Source organism: Salvelinus sp. IW2-2015, unplaced genomic scaffold, assembly GCF_002910315.2.
Source record: "Salvelinus sp. IW2-2015 unplaced genomic scaffold, ASM291031v2 Un_scaffold2568, whole genome shotgun sequence".
Lineage (NCBI taxonomy): Eukaryota > Metazoa > Chordata > Actinopteri > Salmoniformes > Salmonidae > Salvelinus > Salvelinus sp. IW2-2015.
Genome location: NW_019943878.1, coordinates 74,565 through 88,334, shown reverse-complemented (window position 1 = coordinate 88,334; position 13,770 = coordinate 74,565). Strand labels below are relative to the sequence as shown.

The 13,770-nt window shown below is 44.5% G+C and overlaps 1 protein-coding gene across 1 annotated transcript in view; it reads right to left on the bottom strand.

Annotated features, from left to right (window-relative positions):
* LOC139025368 (membrane-associated guanylate kinase, WW and PDZ domain-containing protein 2-like) overlaps positions 1 to 7,923 on the bottom strand; it is an 11,029-nt gene extending 3,106 nt beyond the window's left edge. Inside the window, exons 1-2 of the mRNA XM_070440463.1 lie at positions 7,887 to 7,923; positions 2,626 to 2,745 (exon numbers count right to left, since the gene is read on the bottom strand). Coding sequence (XP_070296564.1) covers positions 2,626 to 2,745; positions 7,887 to 7,923 — 157 coding nt within the window. The remainder of the gene's footprint in view (positions 1 to 2,625; positions 2,746 to 7,886) is intronic.
* Between the last annotated feature and the right edge of the window lie 5,847 nt (positions 7,924 to 13,770).

Below are 13,770 nucleotides of genomic sequence, written 5' to 3'. Positions count from 1 at the left end.
TAAAAACTCTTCTTCATAATAGTTATCTGTACCAGAGGACCGAGACCACACATCCGGGAGTTGAAACCTCAAGTCACATGGGTGAGCAGTGAGCACATGCCACTGTACAAACCTGCTTAAATATGCAACACGCCTGAGTTTTGACACATTTTGTTTGCCTTTGATGATACGTTATAAAAAATTTGCTTGGATGTTTTTCTCCCTCCCTGTTACAAGTTAATATTCAAGCGCCAAAGTAGGGATCACAGTAGACAACACAGGCACAAACAGAACATATAAATTAAACTGTCTATTTAAAGGGAAATATATTGTAAAATGAAATACTGAAAGGGAGTGAGAGAAGGATCACGCGGGAAGATGATGTCATTATTACATAACCCAATGGAACCAGGACCAGGAAATGGAATGTAGGTTGACGTCCTGGGAGTTAAAGTTCACATAGTTCTCTAAAAGTTCACACTTAAGGCTCAAGGCACGTCAAAGGAGAGGTACTCAAACACAGTCAACACACTCCACAACACATATACCTACAAACACACCCACCCACATGACTTCATATTGGTAACTAAAGCCTGACACTGTTGCCCACGCCACCCACGGCAATTTTCACTAACATCACTGTTTGCCCTTTTGTGTCTGCTGGCAAGTCAGTGTTATCCTCCGGACATCAATCAATCACTAAACCATGCACAGATTCCTAGTGATTGAGTGAGTGTGTGTTGTAAATAAATAAAGAAGAAGCCTGTCTCTCTCTCTGTGCTCTGTGTGGTCGTCCCGTCTGTCGCCAGGTCCCAGCATGCAGAGCGTTTCTGGGTTCGTTCTGAACGTGCTCCCCTGGGCTYCTCCTCGCTGATGCTTTCACACATCACCCACTCTGATCCTCCAGCCCCTGAGTCTGCTAGCAGAAGAGTGTCTGGCAAGATCTCGTCCACACACATAGGCATGCATGCACGCAAACATCCTCTGCTACAGCTTTAGCCCAGAGATACCTGGCAAAGTCCAGAGACAGCGGATGTCCTTGTTAAGCTGATGTGAGATCTGATTAAGTGTTTGKTCTCCACTCTCTGTAAACACTGTGTGAAATGGACTTGGGGGAAATATGATGTTGCCACGGCAATGGAACCAAGTTTCCTTGAGAGCAGGCTTCAAGGCACTGCCTMTCCACTGGAGATTAGGTTCTGAAGCTAGAGAGGGTTTCTATGAGAGATATTATCCTGCACTTCTCAGTGGTGCTTCAGTACTTCTGGAGGAGAAACCAGACACCCAAAGATATTTTGAAATCCAATGAGATTGTTCTAATCCTGGGGATGAAGTATTAAAATGATCAACCCCATCAACAMGTATGCCGCAGACAGTTGTAGGACCATGGAGAAAATAGTAGCTGGAAAGTCCTATGTTGGTTTGTATCTCAGATATTTGCTGTGGTTAGAAAAAGGACCTGTGAATTTTTGTTTGCATTGCTGAGTACACAGTGAGTGACTCAAATGAAAAAACAGTGCTGTAAAAAAGTGAATTGAATGGAAAGGCTTAAAACCACAGACCACAGACTATTTTACCCTGCTGCTGCCTAAAATCTAAAAGCATTTTCAGTCAGACTTTCCTGAGAAATCAAATCTAAAATGCACAAAACAGCAGGCCGCATTCTTCAAACCTTCAAACATTCCTACACAAACTGAAGACAACCTCCAGTAGTATGCTACAATGCTAAATGAGTTGCATACCTTACTGTTAGCTAAACGAAAGCCAAGAGACACACTGACCCACCCCCTGACCTTCCCAAGCAAGGCTTTTGTAATGATGAAAATACAACACTGTGGATAACATTAACCTGGCAGTGTAGGACCTTTTTTGTTAGTTCTTTCCAATGTGTCAAGTAATTATCTCTCTCTCTCTCTGCCTCTCTCCTTCTCTAATTGAGCATTACATATTAAAAAGGAAAATGTTGGTGGTACAGCGGTGCAGCCACCGAGAAGAGAAGAAGGGCTCTCTCTACGGAAGACGACATCCTYGGAGAAGTGATACACGGCCTCAATCGGAGAGAGAATCTAACATGGCAACCGCTCCTGGCAACCAACCGTTAAATTGACCATCTGCAATTTATTTTTCTGCCATGACAGGCACGAGGCTGAGCGGGAGGGCTCAGCGAGGGAACAGACATGGAGTTAATGCAYTATCTRTCTGTGTGGTGGAGTCCCCTCTATCTGACAGAGTGGAGAGCCAGTAGTTTAGTACACCCAGCACAGAGCCACACAGACCAGGGCAGATGGAGAGAAACTGGAGTGAGTTGTGTTTATTCTGGAGCCATTAGGGCTCAGAGGAGAGCCAGCATGGAGGAGATAGCGGAGCGGAGAGGTGTAGTGGTGTTGTGGGGTGTGTGTGCGGGAGTGTGTTTTCTCCRCTCTGATTAAAACAGCTTTTCTGTAATCTATGTTATGATGTCACAGTGATGTGTGAGAGCTGTCTAAATGCACCCAACTCATTCTTCTCTGTCGGAAAGTGGAAGGATGGTGGATAAACAAGCAGCTACATAATACAATTATTCCAACAAGCAATTKAACAAAATCAGGAAAGACCCCCCCAAAAAACATGATTACACCCCCAAAAAAGTGAAAAGCTTTCTTTTACCTTCATAAGTTCCGCTCTCTAGTAAGGCTCCACTTTTCTCCAATTCCATAAACTGATCAACAGTCACAAAGTTGTAGTCCACCCCCGGGACCTCTCCTTCCTTGGGCTGCCTGGTTGTGCCTATCAGAGAGGAGCACAGTTACAATCAGGGAACTTACTAAGAAACTGTGCATACACCTGCATACAGGAGAGAGGAGCAGGGTAAGCATTATGAACTGTGTGAACCGTAGAAATAGATTGAAAGAATTGTAATTCTATGGTGTGTACATCATGACAGTACTTTAAAGGGATACTTCTGGATTTTGGTTAACAGGTCATACGATCACGTGGATACCATTTTTATGTCAATGTGTCAATTATGAAGGAAGTTAGCGGCAGTTTTGCGAGTCAATGCTAGTTAGCTAATGAAACTACCTTCAACTTCCTTCATAATGGACACAGAGACATACAAATGGTATCCAGGACTTCATCTGACTCTGTGGAAGGAGATAAAGGGAGTCATTGGCATCCCTTTAACAAAAGGATCCTACTTTGAACACCTCAACGTCTCATAAAGAATCAGAACAGAACGGCCGATTAAGGACAAGCTGACCCTGAATCAGTTGTATTCATGTATTGTGAGCGGGTCTCTCGGTTGCACATTTGAATTCCACTGAATACTTAAGCCCTGTCCTTTGGGATGATGACGATGAGTCCTTCACTAGGTAACGTTACAGGAAGGCTTCAGCTGAGTGATGCAACTCCAACAGAGAGGAGAGAAATAAGTTCAATCTGCATGCAGAGTGTCAACGCCTCTCAAAGACGGTAGACACAGAGCCTCTACACAACCTCACAGGGCTGCTGTCTACATGTTATCGCGAGTGAGATGAGAACGCTAGCCTGCTAAATGCTGACAGTGGCACCCTTTTAATCATGTTAGCGTTAGCATAAGTGGCTAGTTCTCGCCACATTTGCCAGTCGATTAAGAGCATTGGGCCAGTAACCGAAAGGTCGCTGGTTAGAATCTCAGAGCCAGAGCCTCCCGAGTGGCGCAGTGGTCTAAGGCACTGCATCGCAGTGCTAGCTGTGCCACTAGAAATTCTGGGTTCGAGTCCAGGCTCTKTCGCAGCCGGCGGCAACCGGGAGACCCATCGGACGGCGCACAATTGGCCCAGCGTCGTCCGGGTTAGGGGAGGGTTCGGCTGGCAGGGAGGTCCTTGTCCCATCGCGCACTAGCGACTCCTGTGGCRGGCCGGGCGCAGTGCACGCTGACACGGTCGCCAGGTGCACGGTGTTTCCTCCAACACATTGGTGCGGCTGGCTTCCGTGTTAAGTGGGCAAGAAGCAGTGATGCTTGGTTGGGTTGTGTTTCAGAGGACGCACGGCTCTTGACCTTCGCCTCTCCCGAGTCCGTACGGGAGTTGCAGCGATGAGACAAGACTGTAACTACCAATTGGATACCACGAAAAAGGGGTAAAAGTTTTTTTTAAAGAATCTCAGAGCTAGGTGAAAAAGCTGATGTGCCCTTGAGCAAGGGTACTTAATTTCTCCTGTAAGTCACTCTGGATAAGAGGGTCTGATAAATGATCCAAAAATCCCAAAATGTAAATGTAAATCACAGGTTTTACAAACTCTCTCTCCTAAGCATAGTGCCTGTTTGAGACAGCTGTAATTTCCAGCCAGTGTTGTGTTGTGGAGGATATGATGCTAAAGGTATATCAAGGTATAAATTAGTTCCTAAATGCTCCTGCTAGTGCAGTGTGCTAATTAGCCTGTTTGAGCCCCAGAGGATAGGCTAATTGATGCTGGCTGTGATAGCTCCAATGTACTCCATCCCTGAGGTGTTAAACAGCTTATTCCCACATCCGTGCTAACACTGCTGTAAAAGCCTGGCCTATGGCAGCCTTTGGTGCTGGAAGAGCCTGGCCTATGGCAGCCTTGGCGCTGGAAGAGCCTGGCTTATGGCAGCCTTTGATACTGTAGAGTCTGGCATATGGCAGCCTTTGGTGCTGGAAGAGCCTATGGCAGCCTTTGGTGCTGTAAGAGCCTGGCCTATGGCAGCCTTTGGTGCTCAATATGGGACAGAAAGACGTTGATAAAATAGCTTCATCTCAAGGCCATTGATTTAAAACAAGGACACCACAAAAGACAGAGAGGTGGCTGTCACCTACCTACAACTTTGATTCATTAAGACCAACTTTAAATAGTTGCACTTTAATAATGTTACTTAATCTCGCATTGGACTCATCTCATAGTGTACATAACTGGCAATATAACTGCTATACGTTTCACTGACTATTCTTAATATATCTATTGCATCTTTAGAGCCGGCTCTTGTCACGCTCCATCCAGGTTACTATTTATTATCTTTATATATTCTACATTTCCCATTCCTTACTAGATTGTGTGTGTATGTAGGTTTTGTGGGTTGGAATTGTTTAGTTAATTTAGGCGATAGTTAGGTTTGGTGTCGTGTGGAGATTAGTTAAGACTACGATGCGTGGTATGTTAGATTACTGTAAAAATGCTCACCCATATGGAGGAATAAGATTCGTAACACTCACAATTTCATTGCTAACCAGTGTATCTGTCCATATGATTTGATTTGGAATCCCTATCCTCATCCGCTCTCTCCTATTTGGTCTCTCTTCTTGTTCCTTGTCTCTCTTCTCTCCTTATTGTCTCTCTCGTTCCCTCTATATCGCTCTGGTTCTCTCTTTCTCTCTCTCTCTCTTCGTCCTCCTTCTCTGTCTCTCCCTCTCTCCGCAATGCAACGAAGTTTCTATAAAGGTTGTATCAGACATCTAAACAGAGTGATTAAGGCAGCGTCATATAGACAACAAGTGAACTAAGTCACATTCCAACCGGAATAAGATGACCCAAGCGTTGCCACTGCACACACACATGGCACCACGAAATGAGCAGGCGCCGAAAGCTAGGCTTTCGTCCAGCTCCCCTCACTTCCAGCCCCTCCCCCAAACCCACCGTTACAGCCCTCTCCACCCCTCCACGTGCCGGTTTCCGGGTACAAGCAAATGCACCTGATTTAATGACACCTTAAATCCATCCCACTATTTCCCAGGCTATTAGGAAGGCCGGTCCATTTCCTAATTGAGCTAACGGGTGATAAGATTAGGATCTGACAACTGGGGCATCAGTTGACGCCAATCTCTCAACTGTCAAACAGGGATAGGTAGGGGGAGAGGTGAAATAGAGGGGCTAGGCTGAGGCACCTGCCTGTGCCATTGAGATGCGCCCAGATGGCGCCGCAAGGAGGGACCACAGAACAGGCCTGGAATCTGATCATCACTGTCACTAAGCCTTAGTGTGTGGCTTTACCCAGGCCAAGTCAGAAGGCTGATTTCATCACTCAGCGGTCGTCCTGGCCCACACAGAATCCCCTATCCGCCACCCTTCAATGCACCTGCAGCCATTGAACGCACATCACTGGGTCGACTTACTGGAAGCAATGGTAGCCTGGAGATTCATATTTGACATAGGAACAGTTCTCGCCAGGGGGGGAAGTGGTGTGCTAAGTTGAAACTCAAGGCTGTTGTGAAACTTAGCTGATGGTTGTTTGTCCAATATGGGACAGAGTTAACAACAAGATATGAAGATTCAGAGTTCAAGGTGCAGAGGTCAAGCCGGTCTCGTGTGTGTTCCTGGTATCTCAGTACAGCATATAGCCCCTGTATGGACCGACTGAACTGGTGAAAGCAATAAGCCGCTGCTGCTGGCATCATGTGAGTTCTTTATAATGCCAGTCTGAAGTGTCTAGATTCACTGTGAAAGGATTCTTGAGACCCGAAGAACCCGGTACAGCAAGATAAGAAAAACCAGTAGACAGAGGAAATAACAGCACTCAAGTCTACTTCTGCGCTGTCACAATCACTGCACTTGTTTGAGCTTTATTCTAAAACCACACTGACTTGTAATTAGCTGAGTCTCCCAAGAGAGAGATGAGGTAGACTGAAATGTCAGGGATGTGCATATAACGATCCTTGAAAGGGTTTCGTCCCTGTGGTGTCTTTCTCACTTCCTCTCATTGATGATGGATGGCTGACCAAGCGAGACCTGAATGATTGTGAAACATGTGCGCCTCTACCTACTAAGGCAGTGTACACCATCTAAGCTCTACACACTCATGTAACCCACACTATAGAGAAGGAAATTTCTCAAAACTGTCATTTTCCGTCTACTTTCACCATAGTAGCTGTTGGTATTCAGTGCTTGATCATAGACTGCATTAGAGGATTTGAATATAGTATCTACAAAAAAATAGAATGGAGACAGAGACAAGATTCATAGTCTGACGGTGAGGTTATATTCTTTACTTATTTTCTCTCGCATAAAGCTAATGGGGAGGGAAAGTATGCATTCTTCCACTGAAACAGACCAGTCTGATCAATGACTGGCGGCGCCATCCCAGCAGGGTCGTTTGAGGTTAGAGCCCAATATTTTCCACTTGCAGGCACTGATAGGTTTCTTAGACACCACACTCAGATTTAACCACTCTTGTGCCATTCGGACTCTTGGACAGACGCTCGGGTAGTAACCTGCCCATATTTCTTCTTTGATCCGAAGGTAGCCTATATCGGGGGCCACAGAGTGGTCGGCTATGTGGTATACGTCAATAAGATGTGGGTGCACTTATAGATAGGGGCCGAGGCTGGGATTCAAAAGTTGTAGGGCGCTATTATGCTGGGGAAACGTAGGTGGCTGCGGTTTACCATTATGGACACACAGCATGGATTCACATAGTTGCGTCATTCTGTATTTACCCAAAGCCTCGTGCATATTCAGCGATGATAATACAGTGGTAGATATACTTAAGCGGTCATTGCTAGCATGACATATTGAAGCCAATGCGCAGATGGCGCCTTCTGGTCCTGGGTACCAGAATTCTATTCCACTGAAGTTCATTGATTGATATGGAATTCATAGATTTTATATGAAAGCAATGGGGCTGAGAGCTAGGATGCCCATGACCCGGGGGGAGGTCATTTCTGGAACCTATATGAGAGTGGGCGTTGACTTAAGCTGTGATGGGTGTTAAGGAGCTGTAGTCTATGGCCGCTGGCCTATGCAAAACCCTAATGGAATGCATATAACTGTAGTGTGAGGCAAGGGAAGATAGGGGGTGGTTGGACGTCCGATTGTTGTGGATGTGTGTACCTGGAGCGGTGTGTGGGTTGATGCCATCTGTATGGTTTGAGGGATCTGTTAGGAGCTTCATTCACCGGGAGAGGGATTCTGTGTATCTTCATAAACTTCCCGCTTACCGGGGTCTCCTACAGCACTCTGTGAGGCGAGACGCATGCGGACCGTCTGAATATGAACTGCAGATAAGACTGAGGCCCCTAGCAAATGGAAAGCCTTTAACCTAGATTAACGTGGGGAACCTGGACTACGTCCTGGTCAGCCTAATTTCTCAGGTACATAGCACTACCTGTTCCGATATTGAAGAGGAACCATGATGCTTTTCGATGCTCCATGATCGTCAGACTCTCTCCTCACAGACCCTTTCACACCTGTTGCAATCTTCGAATTCATATTAGCATCTGCTCTCTTAATCAGCACTCTCGTACTCACACTGAATAAGATTGCTCAACTCGACCTGAATAAGAGAGGGAGGGAAGGACCACTGATTTTAGACTGGACAGGACCTGTTTCAATATAGGTGTACTTGTTTTCTCCTCTACGCATCATAGTACCTGTGCTACTCCCTTTATTCATCTCCTGAATCAACATCCTATACTTCCCCTCATCTCGGCCTCCGCTTGGGAAATAGTTTTTTCATGAAGGAGAACACTGTATATTGCGAATAAGACTGATACGTGGACCTGATAAGTAAGACTGATATTAAAGCACTGAGGACACCGAATGAAGACCGAATTTACGACAGGACCGCATATTACTGAATATGACATAATAACTTAGAGGCAATGAGTCATTACAGCTGGATAAATATCTGACTAGAATAAGACTGACCCGAATAAGGCTGACTGAATTATCGAAGACTGGATATCTGAATAGCACGCCCTAAATGAGAGACGGCTGACGTGAATTAAGACATCAAATAAGACTGAAAGGTCTGAACGTGACTGAGAGGATAATTAACGACTGACGCCACCGCGCAGTAATTATTCTAACGGTCCTGAAGGATAAATCTGACATTGAAGGGACTTGACTTCTGATAAGACTGACTGAATAGATGTGATCTTGGTGCTATTCTGTGGCTTATGTTAAGACTGACGCGGGAATATTCAAGATCCGCACAGTGAAAGATCCTGGCACTGCAATTAGGATCTGCAATAAGGCCACTGTACTGCAATTGAGGGATGAAATCGTCTGTGTCTGTGTCAATTAATTCAAGGACGCACCTGATACTTCTCCACTCTTGTCACATTAGGGCGAACTGGACTGCCCGAGGTACTAATCTCACGGATCCGTGCATCTCATAGCGCGTTGCTATTCAAACCTTCAACCTGGAGGGATCTCGTCGAAATAATCTAATAGGATGGACTTGAATCAAAATGGGGATGGGGAGAGGTACGGACGCTGCTCTCTGAATGAAAGGACTGGAACGTGCTTGAATTATATGATCGATACTAATAAGAGAGTAGAGTTGGCAAATGAAGCCGAGTGGGAGAAGCTGACTGAAAGACCTGAGGTTAGACTGGTGAATTGGTGTAGCAGGATGCTGTGCCTGGTTTTTGACCAAGCTTAGTAAAAGAGGCCGTGGACCTAGATTTCTGCAATAACCGCAATGCTTTTAGGCAGGGGAGTGGGATCGCGGACAAGTTATGATTACGTGGTAAATTCATCAGTCACCTCTGAAATAAAAGACTTGACCTTCTGAATAAGGCAGGACATGAATACCCCTAGAATAACGGACTGAAGTCACCCTGTGAAATCGCACTAGAGAATTTCCTAGTGCGTGATATAGAGCATTAACTGAGTCGGAATGGTGGACATAAGACTGACTGAATAAGAACGCTGAATGCTTGAATAGGAACTGAGCGCGACTAATAAAAGGAACTGATCTTGATAGTTATAAGAGGAAGAACTGAGCTATGAATAAGACTGACTTAAATAAGACTGACTGAATGGACCTGAAATCAAGGACTGGACTGAATAGACTGAATAAGACGACTGAATTAGGACTTATATTTTTAAATGAGACCCAATGCTGACGTGAATGAGGGACCTCGTGTATATTCCTGAATAGGATATCGTTTTAAAACTGAATAAGATCTGAATTACAGTAACTGAATAGGAATCATGCACGCGAAATAAGAACTGAGACTTGAAAATAGGAAGGATTTTCTCTGAACTGAAAGGAGTAGACTGAATAAGAATTCCAATCACTGACACTTAATAGGACTGACCGGAATAAGACTTGATACTGAAATAGACTGAGAAGAAGTGAATAAAGACTGACTGAACTAGGACTCGATGAATAAGACTGACATGAAATCTATATGGTCACTGACGGGAAATAAGGGACTGACTGAAGTAGGAGCTAATTAAGGACAAGAGGTCTGAATGAACGAGTCTGTACGGACTAAGACTGAGGTCTTGCAACTGGTGGAGAGGATTATAAATCTCCACAATCCTGAATGCCTTACAGATAAGGACTGACAGGAATAAGACTTGACAGAATGTGAAAGATTCTGATTCTACCTGAATTGGAGAGGACCAATAACACAATACGAGACTGTAGGGCTGAATAAGGACTGACCGCTGGAATAAGACGTGACTGTGGTGTAGAGTAGAGCCAGAGGTTTCTTGGAGGCCTGTTTCATGAATAAGACTGAATAAGAATGTCTCTGAATATAAGTGATATTGCAATGCTGGCTGAGATAAAAAGAGCTGATGAGACTGATCTAATAAGACTGGCTGGTAATTAAGACTACGGTACTGTCAATGGGAGTTAAGATAACTTGATATTACAACTGAAAACTTATCGTTATATGGTGACACTACTAACTGATGAACCATGATAAGGACTGAAATAAGGAAGTCTGGCACTGCAATTAAATGAACTGAACTAGAAGGTTTAAGGGACTGACCAGGAATGAGATCATAGATCTGTGGAGTTCACTTCTGAAAGTCGTCAAGCCTAAAATGTGAGAGGAGGACTGTTCTGAATAAAGGACTGATTAGCCACAGACTGAATAAGACTGACTAATAAGGTGAGTAACGGAATAGACCTGACTAGAATAAGACTGACTGAATGAGACTGACTAAATTAGACCGAAGGAAGGACCTTGAAATAAGGGATCCTGAAATAAGAATTGATAAGATTGGAAATAAGGACTGACTGGAATAAGAGTGCTGAAATCAGACAGGGCTGGAACTGAATAAAGAACGTGGGCTGAATAAAGACTGATGGAATGAAGCAGAAGGCTGGACTTGGCGGAGAGGCTGAAGTCGGGAGACTGAGCTGGAATAGATACAATCTACTGAAATAAGAGAAGGAACTGTGACTGAACATTAAGACTGACAGAAATAAGACTGAGAAGGAGACATTAACAATTTCTTAACACGGTATCACAGAAGCACGCTACCACAGAGTCTGATGCTTAATTATTGTATGGATCTATAAAATGGAGGAACGAAAAAGAAGTTACGTTTGAGGATGAAGCAATTCTTCTGGAGTGGAACGTGTTTCATAAAATGGGACATCATCTCGCTGCCAGGTGCTTCTAAATTACGAGAATCATCACCTACAAAATGTCTCGTCATTTTCAAACAGCTGGAATGATGTTACAATTAAGAGAATGTCAAATAGGACTAACAGATTTAGTGACCCAGAACTCCTGAATACAGGAAAAACCACCTTATGCATAAGACCTTTTACAGGAAGAGTTGCTCCTCTTAGAAAAGTGTCGCCACAAAAATAGTGCACCCACCTGTGGAGATGAAAGAGGCACACTGGTAGCTACTATGTCATACTTAGACACGTGAAGTAGTTCCCGTGAACATCAAAGGTAAGTCCCACGCTTTGAAGGTCTTGTTGCTGTGTGGCGGGCTATGGAATAAGGATGTTTCTGTAGCGCTGTCGGCGAATGTAATCTGTATCACGTTACGCAGGCTCATGCAGTAGTGCGCCTAGAAATAAGACTGGACACTGAGATAAGACCGACTGAATATAAGAGGTCTGAATAAGACCTGGGTAGCCACTGGAAGTGCCAGAATAGAGTGTATCTCACACATAGAATAACACAATCACACACACACACACACACACGAACACACACAGCGACAAAACGACAACACACACACCACACTCGACACACACACACCAACAATCACACACACAACGTGTATGATGTGATTCCATTTAGAGCATCATCCTCTCCTCTCGAAAGCTACATATCAACATGGCTACAGCGAATGTGCCACATTCCAACGACCCCTAGACCAGCCCCCTTCCCACTCCTCTCCAACCCTCACCTACAACTCTCTGCCTGGAGGTTGTTTCATGTGCAGCACCATGGTTTAACGTTCTGGATGAACTGAACTCTTAGAACGAAGGAGACTTTTAATGATAAACTGAATGTTAAGTATCCTTCGCTAAGATCGATCTGTAACATCCCAGCGGTTTGCTGTTATTATATGCATCAATCATAAGATAAAGGACCGAGAAAAAGACAGTATCACGAAAACTGGAAATGAACGCTCTTAAATAAGATAACTGGACAACACATGAAATAAAGTTTGGCAAGGGCTCTGAATTAAGAAAAATAGTCATTTTTTTTCTGTTACGTGTATTTCGACGCATTGATGAACTCCTGGTCAGTGCATGAAGACTGGGTGAGGCAAATAGCTGGAATGAAGACTGGGAATAGAACAAATAAGGCGTGTGCGAAGATGTCACAAAATGAATATCGAGCCTTACTGGAGAAAAGCTGGACAGAAGTTAAGTCCACTAACAAGCTTAAGACTAATGAATGAATACGACCTAATAATACTGATGTGAACTGTCCGTCGAATAAAGACTGACGAATAAGACAATGAAATGGTGTCGGAGGAGTCATTCAATCTTGTGACACCAAATATTCCAGCACCTAACTATCTGCACCGCTGTACGTCATAATGAACTGAATATGTAAGACAGAAGGGCGATACATGAATAAGACTGAGCCAGGCGTGAAAAAGACTACTGAATAAGATGTGTTTAAGGCACCAGACTGCTAAAATGTAATAGAGGCACACATGCGCTGACTGAAATGAAATTAATCCAGAATTAAGTAACTATGACCGAATAAACAATATGGAAGCTGAATAAGACTAAATAAGTAGAGCTGTACGCCTGAATAGAAAAGGGAACACATGACTGTTCCTGAACTCACAGGACACATGAACTGTCTGACTCTCGAAACAAATACACATTAACTGTTCTGAGAACCAACAGACACATTAACTGTCTCGGACTCAACAGATCATCATTGAACCTGTAAGTGGACTCCTACAGTAATCATGAACTGTCTGACTTCAACAGACACACACTCACTTACCCTCAATGCATGCGCGTCGTCGGTGCAGTTCTATAGCCATCTAGATCAGGAATCTAGGTATTTTTCGTAGGAATGTGTTAATGGAACTGGGTATTAGTGATTGAGCAATGGAATTCAATCTGATGCTGCTTGTTGGTGGCCAGTGAGATCTGTCATTGCCACATGTAGTTGAACAGACCCCAAAGGCTGCCATATGCCAGACTCTACAGTATCAAAGCTGCCATTAGGCCAGGCTCTATTCCAGCACCAAAGGCTGCCATATGCCAGACACTCATACCAGTATCAAGAGCTGCCATAGCCAGGCTCTTCCAGCACCAAAGGCTGCCATTATGCCAGACTCTACAGTATCAAAGGCTGCCATAGCCAGGCTCTTCCAGCACACCAAGGACCTGCCATTATCCAGACTCTACAGTATCAAAGAGAGTTGCCGATACGCCCAGGGGCCTCTGTTCCAGCACCAAAAGGAATAAGACTGACGCTCCCATTATGCGCAGAACTCATACTCAGTATCAGAAGAAATGGGCTGCCATAGGGCCAGGGTCTCTTCGGTAGCACCAAAGGCTGCAAAGAATGATAATGCCAGACTCTACAGTATCAAAGGCTTGGCCAGTAGGCCGCCTTGTGTGCTAGAAACACCAAT